The sequence below is a fragment of the Gymnogyps californianus genome, chromosome 21, assembly GCF_018139145.2.
Source record: "Gymnogyps californianus isolate 813 chromosome 21, ASM1813914v2, whole genome shotgun sequence".
Classification (NCBI taxonomy): domain Eukaryota; kingdom Metazoa; phylum Chordata; class Aves; order Accipitriformes; family Cathartidae; genus Gymnogyps; species Gymnogyps californianus.
This window is the reverse complement of record NC_059491.1, coordinates 7,990,159-8,004,251: the sequence shown is the minus strand read 5'-3', so window position 1 is coordinate 8,004,251 and position 14,093 is coordinate 7,990,159. Positions and strand designations below refer to the sequence as shown.

At 49.6% G+C, this 14,093-nt stretch overlaps 1 protein-coding gene across 3 annotated transcripts; it reads right to left on the bottom strand.

Annotated features, from left to right (window-relative positions):
- SDHB (succinate dehydrogenase complex iron sulfur subunit B) lies at positions 1-10,158 on the bottom strand. Of its 3 annotated transcripts, none has more exons than XM_050909297.1 (8): positions 10,024-10,158; positions 9,059-9,186; positions 7,635-7,720; positions 5,434-5,570; positions 4,988-5,104; positions 2,605-2,706; positions 2,273-2,395; positions 1-222 (listed from the first exon to the last, which is right to left on the bottom strand). In XM_050909297.1, the coding sequence occupies exons 1-8, from the start codon at positions 10,153-10,155 to the stop codon at positions 145-147; spliced, it is 903 nt and encodes a 300-aa protein (XP_050765254.1). In that variant the 5' UTR covers positions 10,156-10,158; the 3' UTR covers positions 1-144. The 3 variants fall into 3 exon arrangements, with proteins under 3 accessions (XP_050765254.1, XP_050765255.1, XP_050765256.1); XM_050909298.1 differs by having other exon boundaries at positions 10,042-10,158; XM_050909299.1 differs by having other exon boundaries at positions 10,081-10,158.
- Positions 10,159-14,093: the final 3,935 nt, after the last annotated feature.

Sequence of the window (14,093 nt, the reverse complement as noted above, 5' to 3'; positions counted from 1 at the left end):
GTTGTTTACAGTATTTATTGTACGTGCAAACCTATGGAAAAAAAATGCCAAATTCCCTGCTGGAACCTTCTTTTGCTAAATCAGGTATAAATTACTTCCAGGTAAAGCATGTTTGCGTGTTACACTTCCAGTTAGGGAACAGCATTACGCAGCGGTCGCCTTCTCTTTGTAAGTTGCCATCATCTTCTTGATCTCAGCAATCGCTTTGCCAGGGTTCAAACCCTAAAGAGGACAAGTTTCAGTTAGCTCCTCTGGAAACCAGCATGTTGCAGCATCCTCCCCCCCTCGCCCTGACCTAAGTCATAGGGACCTCACAAATATGCTGCTACTCATAAAAATAGCTGGCAGAGGAGGTGCTCAGCACCCCCCCTTTTTTTTTTTCCCCTAAAAGCTGGAGTCCAGCTTAATATTGTGCTTCCTTTCAAACACTGGGAGGTCACAGGATACAGAGGGACAGCTCTGAACAGCCTGCTCCAGGCAGGCTGGGCATTCTGGTACGCTGAGCCCCTCGGTTAAGGTGTGCTGATGCAGGTTTGCTGCACTCCAGCCTCAATTTATACGGGAAGAGCAAGCCAGCCTGGAGTAGAGACGCAGCGCTGGGAGCTCACCTCCTCTACCTGGAGGCTGAACCAGCAGCACTTCCCACTGCTTGAAGAAAAACGCTCATTTGACTTTGGAGGACTGGTTTTAATCAGCAACACAAGGATCAAAGAGAAAAAGGAGTGGCTGAGCGATAGGAACTTTTAATAAAGCTCAAGCAGGACCGAATTCAATGCTTTTTACAGGTGCTACAAGATGACTTCTGGAGGCAGGGAACTGCCTTGTAAAAGCTTGACAGTGACGGTACAAGAGATGTGGCTTTTCTCCTTGTCTGAAATAAAAAAAAGCTGTGTATTGGAGGACACTAGGGAAGCAAGCAAGAACACTAAGTCACAAGATGAAAATGCTCCTCACACAAAAGCCAGCTAAGCTTTCCTAAGAAGGTTTTTTCTACAGTGTACACACATGTCATGTTGTAAAGGCCCTTAATCCTGCAGCACTGCTACCAAACCAAGCATGCCTAATCTCAAAATGAGAGAGGGATCACGACTGCCGTGCTGTATCGTTGTGATTACAGCGGCAGCACTGCGGGACAGAGAATGAACAGGAAATTAGCCTGGTGCAGAGCTCACCATGCAGTCTTTCAGGGCTGATCAAAACAACAGCCAGGATTAGAGCCCGTGAGTGGAAACGTGTTATTAACCATAAAGGTGTCTCAAACTTGAGACCAAGCGCTATTTCCCTGCACTACGTACATTCCTACACACAGACAGATCTTCAAGTTGAACCTTCACCTTTAGCTGAACTATGGTCGACACCACATCACAAGCTAGCTCTCTATACAAAGGGGGAATTATCTGGAGTCAGCGATCACTTTAGAACAATACACACGAAAAAATCAGCATGCAGTGCTCCTGACAAACACATCAACCCAGATCTCAAGCACCTCATCTTCCCTACATCTGTGATCCACTCAAACCATTTGCCTTCACATTATTTCACAGCTCAAGAAGAATTACTCCACCACCAGGTGCAAGGAAAGGCTGGCTAGAAAACGGCACAGCTGGCAGGAAAGCAAAACTGGATAATCTGCCCAACAACAGGCACAAGGTCATTGCAAGATGAGGAAGAGGCATGCTCTGATTTGGGAAAGCTTGCTCAGTTCTTGCAAGAAATACCAGAGAGAACAGACCATCCGGGAAATGCCCTGAAGGCAGGACGTCAGCATAAAACACTTCCCCCAAAGGCGCTGAAAACTTGCCGTAGTCTTCTCCATTACACAAGTCGCACAATCCATCAGGGATAGCGGCCACCGTTGGAGTTTAAGGTTGCACTGTTGTGGGGGTTAAGTGTATTACTCACAAGGCTCACACCGCTGATCGGACTACGCAAGACAAACCTCCCCGTACCGTTTCTGGCAGTGCCCCTCGCATGACGAGCACCCTACTGTCACACTCCTAAATCTTGGAAACAGGTTCTCAAAGTCACAGCCTTGCTCAGGAGGAAGAGACGTTCCTGCGACACGCAATACAAAACTTTGCCACGTCCTCTTGTACAGTCACTGTCATAAGCACGACTGCTGGTAACTCACTGCGTTCCAAAAGGCTGAACAAGCCAAGGCAAGCTTGAGGAAAACAGCCACCTAAGCGAGTACTTTCCTATTGGTTTCAAACAGGGTGCTTGGAAACAAGCCAGTAACCCCAGAAGGGACATACGCAGGACACACACATACCTTAGGGCAAGTCCTTGTGCAATTCATGATCGTGTGACAACGGTAGAGAGAAAACGGGTCTTGAAGCTGTGCCAGGCGTTCCTCTGTGTAGTCATCTCTGGAGTCAATCATCCAGCGATAGGCCTGAAAGTCAGTGGCATTTGACACCCCAAATGCTTCTTCAAGGTGGTGTAATCAGCGTGAGATTTTACAAGCAACACCTAACTCAGGAATTCTGGTCCAGGATCTGGACTATGTAATACTATCCCCCACCTGCGCTCACAAATATTTATCCTGCTTTTAGATGGGGAGTCCCTCGGCAGTCCCACGTGACAAACGGGATCCATCCTTACCTGCATCAGTACCGCAGGACCCAAGTACTTGTCCCCGTTCCACCAGTAACTGGGACAGCTGGTGCTGCAGCAGGCGCACAGGATGCACTCGTACAGTCCGTCCTGCACGGGGGTGGGAGACCACAGTCAAGCCACTCCAGAAACCCACGACGCAGCCTTTTTTTAAAGAGGGGATTTACAAGAGCACGTGCTTCCCTCACCACTTTCCCCTCTAGCGACTTGCCGCAACACAGTGGCTCTGAAAACCTTACGCTGAACAAGCGCTGCTGGACGAAACCAATTCCTACATGCAGGTCCTCTGAAACAAGACGCATGCAATCCTCCCAACCTGACCCATATAATAATTAAGGTTTTGTGACAACAGGGGGAAAAAGCATAAACTGAAGAAAAATCTGAAGATAGCTTGATCTTCCTGCATTCCTTCCTTCCAGCCTGTCCCAATAAGCGGCTGAGGAAAGGAACAGATACATAACCAATTAACAATTCGAGGCCATGTTACAGAAAAGAAAGAGCAAAATCTGCGCAGCAGCTTAACGGAGAAGAGCTCCTAGTTTAGCATGTGCTTTGAGAAGATCCCCAAGCACTTACAAAACAGGAATGATGTGAGTCTTAGCCATTTCACCATTTTTATAGAGATGAAAACCTTTTTATTTCAGGCACTGAAGAAAAAGTTAGACCTACATGGAAGTGGTACTGGGCAGAAGACAAACTCTGAGGAGCAGAGGGTCTCCCAAGTCTCCCAGTAGCTCAATCAACTCCCCAGGCTAAGAGAGAGTGTCCAGTCTGGCTTAATTTATGTATCTGGAAGTTGTTTTGGGACAAAGGTCTCATTAAATTTAGTTTAGAAAGATACCTAATGCCAGAACTCCTGGAGCTTCTAACAAGTCTACTGCATCAGTCTTTTGGAAAGCCTTGCCAAAGCTAGGTAAGTCAGTTACCTTCTCGCTCGAAATTTGTCTTATTTCTAATTGTAAGATTTCAAATGATTGATGATTTAAAGAAAAAGGTGGGAGTTTTTCAGCTGACACTGTATCCAAGTTTCTCCTGCACACAGGCCGTTCTCAAAGCAAGAGAAACTTCAGCAATGAGATAAAAAGCAAGCTTACTAGTTGTGAGAAAGATTCAGGCAGCTCTTGCAGTCGCTTTTAGGTTTGCTTATTTCTCCTTGAATGAGAGAGTCATCTCAAGGACGCCGCTTTATGAAAACCATGTGAAGGGAGAGTCCCTTTAGTCCTTACATACGGATCAGATAACATTATGAAGGGGTGCAGGAGAACTAACTGTTGCCATTAGATAGAGATTCTTTCAGACTGTAAAATCCTGCAGTTGTTAAGACGTCACAGCGCCAGTCACACGGTGCTGCCGACATCTCGGGCACGTGCCCGGTCTATTCATCAGATGTTAACTACACAGCAAACATACAGAATGGAAAACTTCCAAAGATCACTGCAGAGAATCAGGCTGCAGCTTACGCGTTTTCCTTGAATCCCCTTTCATCAGCCTTCCTCTTTGCCATTCACATTCACCTCTCTTTTACCACTTGCCAAAATCTAGGCTGCCTGCCCACTTTGCACCTACTCAGTGACAGTACCGCAGCAAGGATGACAGCGGAGCATTGACAGGCCGAGCTCTGAACTGTGAAGTGAGCGATGGATCCATGAAGACAGGTCAGAGGCAAAAGAGAAACTGCTGATTTAATGATACTTACTGTGGCAGCCAAGGAAATCCAGACAAGAACTTACCCACACTATAAGCTTTTTAAAAAAGCTATCACGTCCCAGCTGTTCAAATGGTTCCTCAGACACCCTTCAGCTTTATGCAGAAACCTTGGACCAACACCACTACGTTGCCAGAAAATCCCCTCAAAATAACGCAGTGCTCAAGACAGACATCCGAAGACTTGCACTAACACATCGTGCTTGCACCTCCACATCCAAAAGGGTTTAGCTTTTGCCATTAGTTTTTAGGGCTGTAAAATCCAGCAAGCAGCAACATGAGAGCATTGCTTAGCATGCTGCAGCTAGACAAGACAGACAGCGCTGAGCCCGACAGCCTACATGCCAGCATACAGTGCCTTATCTCCGTCGGAATATGACGAGCCTGTAGCCTTCACAATGTTTTTACAAACACACACGGTTTTGCAGCACAGACAGTGGAAATGAGAACAGAGTCCCCATCGCAACCGCGACTGCATTTCATTAGCAAATGTTACCCCTAGCAACGCAGCCATGCCATGACACCGCATTTCAGGGAGCAGATTCCACTCACGTCGGGTTTTACACCAGACAGCTTTGTCATTAAAGGAACCAGAAGCTACCGCATGTTAACATTTAACCCTGGTCTTATCTGGAAGGGATTTCAACGGTACAAAAGAAGCAGTAACCAGTTTCTGACGGTCTTCTATGGACTGCAGGTACTGCTCCTTGCCCTGTTTCGACTCATCCTTCTTCTTCAGGTAAGGCTCGATGGATTTGTACTGTGCATAGAAGTTACTCAAGTCCTAGGAGTCAAAAGGGAAAGAAGTCACGTTTATTAAGCTACATTGATGCATGAGAGATTGAACATCTGCTACCACCCCAACAGAAGGAGCCATTTTCTACCTCAACCTGCCACATTCTCCCAAATGAGGACAGATTTAGTGACAATTTAGTCACTTCTGTGAGGCTCAGACCCACCCAAGCCAGAAAACACCAGCAGGAGTAACATGTGAATTGTGAGACCTGATCTTGTTGGCACCTCCCAGTGTTATCCCTTCCAACCCAATGTGAACCCCACGCTGCCTGGAATGGTGTCACCCTTGGTCACAAGCTGACAGAGGCAGATACTCACTGGAACAAGGTCCTTCACCACATACATGTGGGGGAGAGGGTAGATTTTAGTGATCTTGTTGAGATCGGGGTCAATTCTTTTGATACAGGCCAGCGTGTTTCCGCCAGCAATGTTCATAGCACAAGAGCCGCAGATGCCTGAGTGAGAGAAAAAGAGTAAAGCATCAGATATCTACCCTCTTACCCCACCTGATGAAGATCCTCTTGGCCCCAAACATGCCCCCAGGCTGTCTTCAAGAAACTCTGTACGTGACAAGTAAAACGCCAGAAGTTGCCATTGGGCCAAACACGTTGCTATTTAAATAAAGAACAAACACAGGAGTCACTTTCATTAAAGCCTAAACACATTCTCAGCGTTGGAACTTCCTTCCACAGCAGAAAACAAGTGGCTTGGGCACTTCATCCCTCTCGCATAATTCATTAGTTTTACGTGCTACTTAGGGTGGGGAAAACATTCAGCTTTATTCACAAGTTTGAAGCACAAGCTCATATTGATGCGAAGCAGCTAACGCTGAGATTATAACATGGGAACCAGGCGCATCCCCCCATGAGCTCTACAGTTAAGGTCAAAAGCATCCCTGAAGGTCAGGAACATAAAACAAAGTCCCTAAGACAGAAGCTTCTTTCTGTGCCTTCTGCAGCAGGGTAGAGCAGTGCCATAAACTGCATTCATTAACTCCCAAAGGTGAGAGGACAGACACTCACCAGAACAAACAGCATATAAATAGCTTAACAAATGGATTAAATGACACCACTAATGATCTCCCAGTAATAGAAGGATCAGATGAAGCCCAGGAAAGGCCAAGGTTTACAAGAAAAATCACCGCAGAACTGTCACAGATACCTGAGCTCCTGACCTGAGCAGTATCCAATTCAGACCGATGCCTAAAACATCATATTAGAAAGACGACAAATGTTGAAAGGGCAAAACTCTAATTTCAGAGGATTTGACACACATCAATTGATATGAGTCAGAGAAATGCCACTGCTCCTCACACTGACGAGCCAGTCCGCCTCAGTGCCTGATGCGTTGGCCTTCCCCTCACTGCTGCCAGATAAAGGCTGGCACTTGAACAAGGTTATTCCTCCCACTCAAGAAATGATTACAAGTATTTTCCAGTCAACTGGAAAGGGAACCAGGACTGCAGACACAGGCCCACGAGTACGCAACAGGAACGTGTGATGGGTTTTTTTTTTTTTCCTGCATGGTAGAAAAGGGGCAAGATTGAACCAGCCCAGCTTGAAAATCTGTCTTCAGGTTCTCAAAGAAAAGTATTCAGGGCAATTAATTCCAGCTGCTCAGGAACAGTGTCAGCTATCAAAATATCAGACACCGAGAACAACCGCACTGTATGAAACTCCTCCACCTGCTATGCGATTCTACAGGAAACGGCTGCATTAAAGCGTGCTTTTCATTTAGATCCAAGTCAAAACATCTTTAGGCATCAATTGCACCTAAATTTCTCATACTTGCAAACCCACCTAATTAAATCAGAAGTCATTCCATAAAGGCATCCTCCCTTCTTGCATTTCCACAACTATCATTTTAAGCTCAGCACCCCAACATTACCCATGAATTGGGATTTTTTTACAGGGAAAGCCACCCGGACAGGTAAGTTTTAATGCAGTTAAACAGACACACTGATTGGTACCTGTATGAGAACCAGCCAGTCACTTTGCAATGTAAAACCACCAGATGGCCTTTTCCTCAATCAATCATTTAGCTTAGTCAAAGGCCCAAAAAAAAAGATTCCTGAAGCTATTCCTAGAAGTCCTAAGTACTCTTCCAGTTACACCCTTTCTTATTTCCACAGCAGCACTAGATAAAGCAGCCTCTACAATTCATTCCCATTCACCACGTCTGCCCCCTCAATTTTGCTGTTGTAATCTCTCTTGCTAGATTTCCCTACGCAGTCCATCACTGGAGGGCAGCAAGATGAACAAGATTAGGACAGAAACAGGAACGACTGGGGCTGTTTAAGCATATTGCTCACAGCTCAGTGTTGTGCGATTATGCCCTGTGAATATGAGCTTTAACTTTACTGTTTGATTCACTGAGGTATTTCCTATGCAGCAGCTGGAAGAGGAGAGTGGTACGCAGCCATCTACCCTGAAGTTTTCTAGTGGTTACGCATACACTGTCAGCAACAAACAGTCTTCAAGAACAATCTTCAGTTTAGCAGGCTGGAAAATCCTTCTTACCTTCTCTACACGATCTGCGGAAGGTCAGAGTGGAGTCCAACTCATTTTTAATCTTGATCAGAGCGTCAAGCACCATAGGCCCACATCTATAACAGAAAACAAAGTCGGTGAACCTGTATAATTCCCCCCCAGCCTCAGTGCTTGATCTCTGGCACCCCAACTAAGCAGCACCTAAAAGGACTTTGATCAACTGCAATTAAGAAAACACTTTTTTTTGCCAATCCCAGGCAACAAGATAGAGATCTCTCAGTGAGCAGCATGACCCATTTGCCTCAGCACACCCCAGGGTCAGGGTGGGAGAGAAGCCCTTTCTTTTGCTGATGCCCAGAAGATCTGGCTCAGCTGGAGAGGGTTCAGACAGCACAGCTGAAAACCGAGTGCCTTGCTACTGGTTCTCTCCTTTTGGGTCAGGTTTTAACAAGTCTGCCTGTCCTCATTAGTCACAAGAGGCAGTGCTGCACACAAAAACAAACAGTCTTGGACAACTTATGTAATTTTATATACAGCAGACAAGGCAACACCCAGAAATTAACTGGTGCAAGTCACACAAAAATTTGAGTTCTCCATCATGTGCTTCTTAAGTTGGGAGCTGCACGGCTATGTATCTGAAGCTTTCAGAAAGGGCTTGAGGTGAATTCCTCTGGCAAGAGCACAGCAGCAACTGGAGCTCAGGGAAATCAAGGCACACATGCCCATGCGAGGGTTTCCGCACCACAGGGAAGACTGCACCCCTTCGCAGAATCACAGAGAAGTAAGAGCTTTCTTGGTGATAGCTACACCAAAGCATGCAGGTGGTTACTACAAGTCTAACATGACCTGCAAATAAGAAGTAACTAAGTGTGAAGAAAGCTATGAGAAGAGTTGATAAAGCTTCCACCTTATCTCCCAGGTCTGGGACTGCGAGCTATACATAAAACAGTTTCCTTTTGGAACGTGCCCCCAAATTTACCATATAAATAAAGCTTATTAAAGCCACAAACACCTTCAAGTCTTCAACACAACTCAGGGACACAGGTAAAACCTCACAGAAGTCACAAAACAAAGTGACCATTTTACTGTTGACAGCTATTGAGACACAGGCATTCAGGGTACCGTTTTATTTGTCACACTTAGCACCAACAGGTGAGGGAGGGGAAAATTATCCCACATAATCATAGTAAGATTTGCTTTATCAGGAAACAACATTGAGCTCACCCGTGCTGAGAACAAGGTGCTCTGTAACACAGCTGAGACACCACCTCCCTGACCACTCCAACAAGGTTTTAACAGTCCCTGAAGCTTAATGAGACTGCTGACACCTTTAGCTGTCAGCTCAAGTGCTCCCCAACCACCCTCCATTATCACTTGTCAGATAACCTCTGTGCACACGCAGCCCCAATGCACCTGCCTGGCAGCAAAGCCTCTCCCTAATGGGGCATACTCACTTATTCAAATCCACTTCATAAGTCTGCATGCGGGGCTTGTCCCCAGGCTTATCAGGATCCCATCTGTAGATGGCAAACTTCTTGATACGGGGCGCCGCCGCAGCTGCCGTCTGCGCTCCCCGACACATCTGTATTCAAACAACAGCAAAACCGCCCTTAGGTCCCTTCGGGTGGCTTTTAGCCAGGCAACAAAATGACCTGAGGCTGCATGCCTCAGGGCAAGAACTGCAGGATCTATCATTGGCATCACGTCTGGGCACTCGCACAGTTTTTGGAAAATCCTCCCAAGGATTTGCTGGAGCAGAATACCTGGGCCCAGGCAACCGCCTCTGTCCTGCCGCTCCCTCCTCCACAAGGCAGGGGAGATAATCCTAAAACTAAGGGGCAACCCACGGGTACTCCTGCAGTGCCTGCAGACAGTCTTTCCTCCACAGCCCTGAAGACTCTCCCTGCCCCATAACTGTCCTCAGAAGCTCCCAGGCACATCTCTACCCCACCCCAGTATTCCCCTCCTCCCAGTATTCCCCCAGGAGCTTCTTCCCCCTCCACACCACCTACTCACCTCTCCCCAAATTACTCCACATCTCTTCCCAACCCCCTTCTAGACCTCCTGCACCCCCCCCCAATTTACTGTTAATCTCCCTCTAAACCCTTCCCAGACCCCTTCCCGCTTCTTTTTGCCCCCTAACCCTCCCCAGCATCCCCCTCACACATCCACTTTCCCCAAGCCCACCCGCCCCTTCTCCTACCCACTCCAAACCCTCTTTCCCATCCTGTGCTGCATCCTGGACCCCCTCCTGTCCCCCAGCTCCCACCCCTCCTGCCCATCCCCAAATCTCACATAGGCCTTCCCGCCCACCAGACACCCCCCCCCCATCTCAGCCCCCCTCACACCCCCCCAACTCCCTTCACACCCCCTCCAGCCCCCCCATCTCCCCCCAAGCCCTCGGCCCCTCACACCACACCTCCCCCGAGGGCCCCGCACCCGGCTGCCCGGGGCAGGGCGGCTCCAGACCCCTCACCGGCCGAGGGGCGGCCCGCAGGAGCCGCGCGGGGACGCCGCGCCTCAAGGAGACTGCCACTACGGTCGCCGCCATTTTGGCGCTGCGCAGTTCCGACCCAGTTCCCGCCCCGGAAGCAGAAGGAACCTCCAGCTCAGCCATAGAGCGCAGCTTTAAGGGGAAGGAGGGGCGGGGCTCTGCGGGCAGCCATCTTGGGTGTGGCGACGGCTGCAGGGGAGGCGCCATGTTGAGTGTGGTGCGCCCTGTGGCACAAGGCGGGATGGCGGGGCCAGGACGCCTGGATCGCCCCTTTTTGGGGAGAGGGGAGACTGGTGCGGCCCCCCATTAATTACCAGCCGAATTCTTTCTGCAGGGGAGGTGCTCAGACCGTCCCACCTGCCCCAACACTGGTCAGGGCAAAAAGGTAGGCGCCGAGGGCCAAAATGGCATCCCCCCTGCCTCACCCTCCCTGAGGGCTTCCCTCCCTTTCTCTCACGATTATCGTCCCTTATTATTTAATTTCCCACCTCATTCTTCACAGCAAATTTATTTATTAACTGAATCGCAAGCAACACACACCGAAAAAGCCGCCGGGGGTGAGGGTGGAGGGAGGAGGAGGCCTCGCTATGGCGTTACGTGCCACCATTTGAAGGCGAAGGGCCGCCGCTGGACGTTGGTGCCACAGCGGACCTCCCCGAGCCTGCCATGGTAGGAGGCCACCTCCTCGAGGAAGCGGCAGCATAGGCCCAGCGGCTCCAGGAGGGAGCGGGTCCGCCGCTCCAGGCAGCATTCGCCCCCCATCACGGGGCCGAAGGGTTTGGGGATGCCCAGGTCCTTGGCCAGGACGATCATGGTGACCTGTGGGGTGACACAAGGGGACCCAGCGGCGTCAGGATTGATGAAGCTGAAGGAAAGACGCTGGCCACCCTCCTCCATCCGCCTCACCCCAGAATGGGGCAGCGACGCCACTTTTTGCAGCCACCCTCCCCCAGGCCTCCAAATCCAGCATCGTTTTCCCCTTTTTAATCCTTAAAATGCACCCTATGCCTTGCAATTTCACCGCTTCGGAAGGTTTTCGCCTCAAAACTTCGCAGGTTAACCCCACTGCAAGCAACACAAGGCCACAAAGTTACGGTGGACCTGGGCTTATCCAAGCCCGGCTGGAGATGTTTCCTTTTTCTAGGCAGCTTTAAATATTGTGCTTTTTTGGGACAACTTTGGGGACTCATCCTGGCTGAATAACTGATTTTCGGAGAGGACCTGAGGAACAGGGACCCCCCTCACCATGTTGGGGAAGTACGGCATGGCTTTGCCCTGCTTGTCAAGCTTGAAGAGGGCCGGCAAGTCGATGATGTCCACCTCTGTCAAGCCTAGCTCCTTCTTGAGGACATCCCTGTTCCAGTCGATGCAGCGCTGGAGGGGATGAAGAGCAGGTCGAGGTGGGGGACACAGGTGGGCACGGTCCCCAAAACCATCTCATGCAGGAGGAGAGCCAAAACGCAACACCTCCCTTAAGGGTTTGCACCACCCTGGGGCAGTTATTGCAAGAAATATCAATTATTACCACAAATATCGGTTATTACCTGGACATACTGGTTCTGCTGCGCCAGGATGTCGTTGGAAAGGACCTTGTTAATGGTGACCCGTTTCGTGTCTGTCCCCAAGTACCCTACAAATGCAAACCCCCGTCAAAATGAAGCGGCGCTAGCAGAAGCCTGGCTTAAGACGGGGTTACAGAGATGGAAAAAGTCCCCAAAATCCTGATTTCCTGAGCTTGCGGTTAATTCCTAGTTTACTGGGAAACTGGGTGAGAAGAAAACCTCCGCCCATTGGAAAGGTCCTGTCATCTATCCTCCTGCCCACAGGAATCATTATCTGCTAAATTTCTCCACTCAGCTCCATAAAACCAGAGGCCACCCCTTGTTTGGGGACAGCCGGGTCCCAGGCAGGTGGCAGCGACCCAGAGGGACCCACAGAGGTATGGAGACCTTCCCCCAACCCCATCGCGGATGGATGATGTTCAAAACCACAATTAAAGGGTGCCCGAAGTGGCAACCAAAACGTCGTTGCTGCAGGGAGGGAAGGGCAAGCGAGAATAAGCGGTGCTAATTTGGGGTGACGTGAGAGCCCCCAGTTGTCCCACTCCGTGCTGGAGCTCTGCTGGCATTTACAGAGATGCTCCATCCCACCAAGCAAGCATCCCCTCCGTGCAGAGGGCTTTATCCCTCCCGTCCCACTCGCTTTCCCAAAATAGGGCTTGAGGAGGCTGGGTATGGTGGGCAGGCATCCCGCTTGCCAGCCGTGAAGGGCAACCGGGTGGGAAAAGGTCCCCACGTCCCCCCAATACCCGCACGTCGGTCAGGCGCTGCCGCCCTCGGGCCGGCTGCTCTGTGGGGCGGCTCCGGCTGTCTCAGCTGACATGAAAGCTTGGCCGAAGGTGCCCGCTGTCCCTTGCCTTTGAACATGGTGGCTTCGCCTTGGCCCTCCTTCTGCTTCTCCCGAAAGAGCTTGTAGCACGCCGCGGGGCTGGCCATCAGCATCCGAAATCGCTGGGGCAAGACGGGAGGGAGAGCGGTCACCAAAAGTGCCTTATCAAAAGCCTTGGGGGACCTCAGGGGCTTATTTTGGCAAGGAACCTGAGCTTAAACTCTTAAAATTAGGCATTTTTGCTGTTATTTAGTGCCTTTTTTTAATGCGGTGCTGAGGGGATGTATCCAGATGAGGTGCGGTGATTTACACTGTTGGCAAATACCCACCAAACTGCCCCCGAGGGGTTAAACTGCTGCTGGGAGAGGGAGAAAAACTGCAGCTTGGCTGCAGCTGGGTCCAATCCTGCCCACCCCAGATGGGGTATATAAACCCCCGGGAGGGGGATTGCTGGAGGTTTGGGTGAGCTGAGATGGTGAGTGAGGTGTGTGGCTGCTGTCTAGGTTGGTTTTTTTTTTGTTTCTGGACTGTGCGTTGCAATGTAGGGAGGAGGATGGAGCAAGTGAATAATTGTGCTCTGACTTTCCTAGGAGAGGCCAAAAATCAGCGTTAAGCTAATCTGATGGAAAACTGGGAATTTGTAGGGGTCTGAGCCCCGTGTGTGTCCTGGCTTGCTTCCCACCAGCAGAAATGGTCTCCTCGGTGGAGTGCAGGAGGCTGCTTGCTGCAGTCTTGATGGTGTCTCTTATGGGGGCTTAGTGCAGCCCTGGGGAGGGCAAAAGCACTGAATGGAGGGTTTGGGGTGGGGTGTGTGTATAAATACTCCTTTTCTGAACAAGTCAAGACATGGTTTCCCTAGGGGGAAAGGTCTTGTGTCAGAAGCCGTAAAAACCAGGCTAGAGGAAAGAGCTAGTTTCTGAAAACATCTGGGAGATGCTGAGCAGCTATGAGCCCTGGCCAGCCCATGTGAATACTGAGGTTTAAATTTCTTGGACAACCTTTTCAGGCATCTTTTTTTTCTTCTATCTGTGTTGATTATTAGCAAAGAAAGTCCCTTTTTGTGTTCAGAGCTCTCATTTTGGGGACAGGGATGAGAACTCAGGCAAATAACTAGCTGGGACTTGTAAGGAAAGGAGCTTTTGGGTTTTCCCTAGAGGTACCCTAATGGGATTAGCTGCTCAGAAGGGAAACCACAGAGCAGCACGGGGTTTTGGGGTACCTTTGTGTCGGAGGTGGGCACAAAAGTGACGAACTCATCGACGTGGCCCACAGACAGCCAGTCAGAGTAGAGCTCCACGGGAGCCTGTACTTGCTGGGCGTAGAGGAAATCCCGTACCACTCTGGTCATTCTCCTCCCTGCGGATCTGGGGGCAGAATACCCCCGAGAGAGGGAATAAGGGGAATAAATATTTATGCAGCAATAGGTACATACACATAAATTGCTATCAAGGTGGAGGAAAGAAAGGAGGGTGCAAATGTGAAGGCAGAGATTGGGTGCACCCACTCCATAGGGTACCAGATTTGCAGCTGGTCAGGGAATGGCTAATTAAGGCCCTTAATATGATTTTTTTTTTATGATATTTAGGGGCAATCATGGTTCCTTTGCT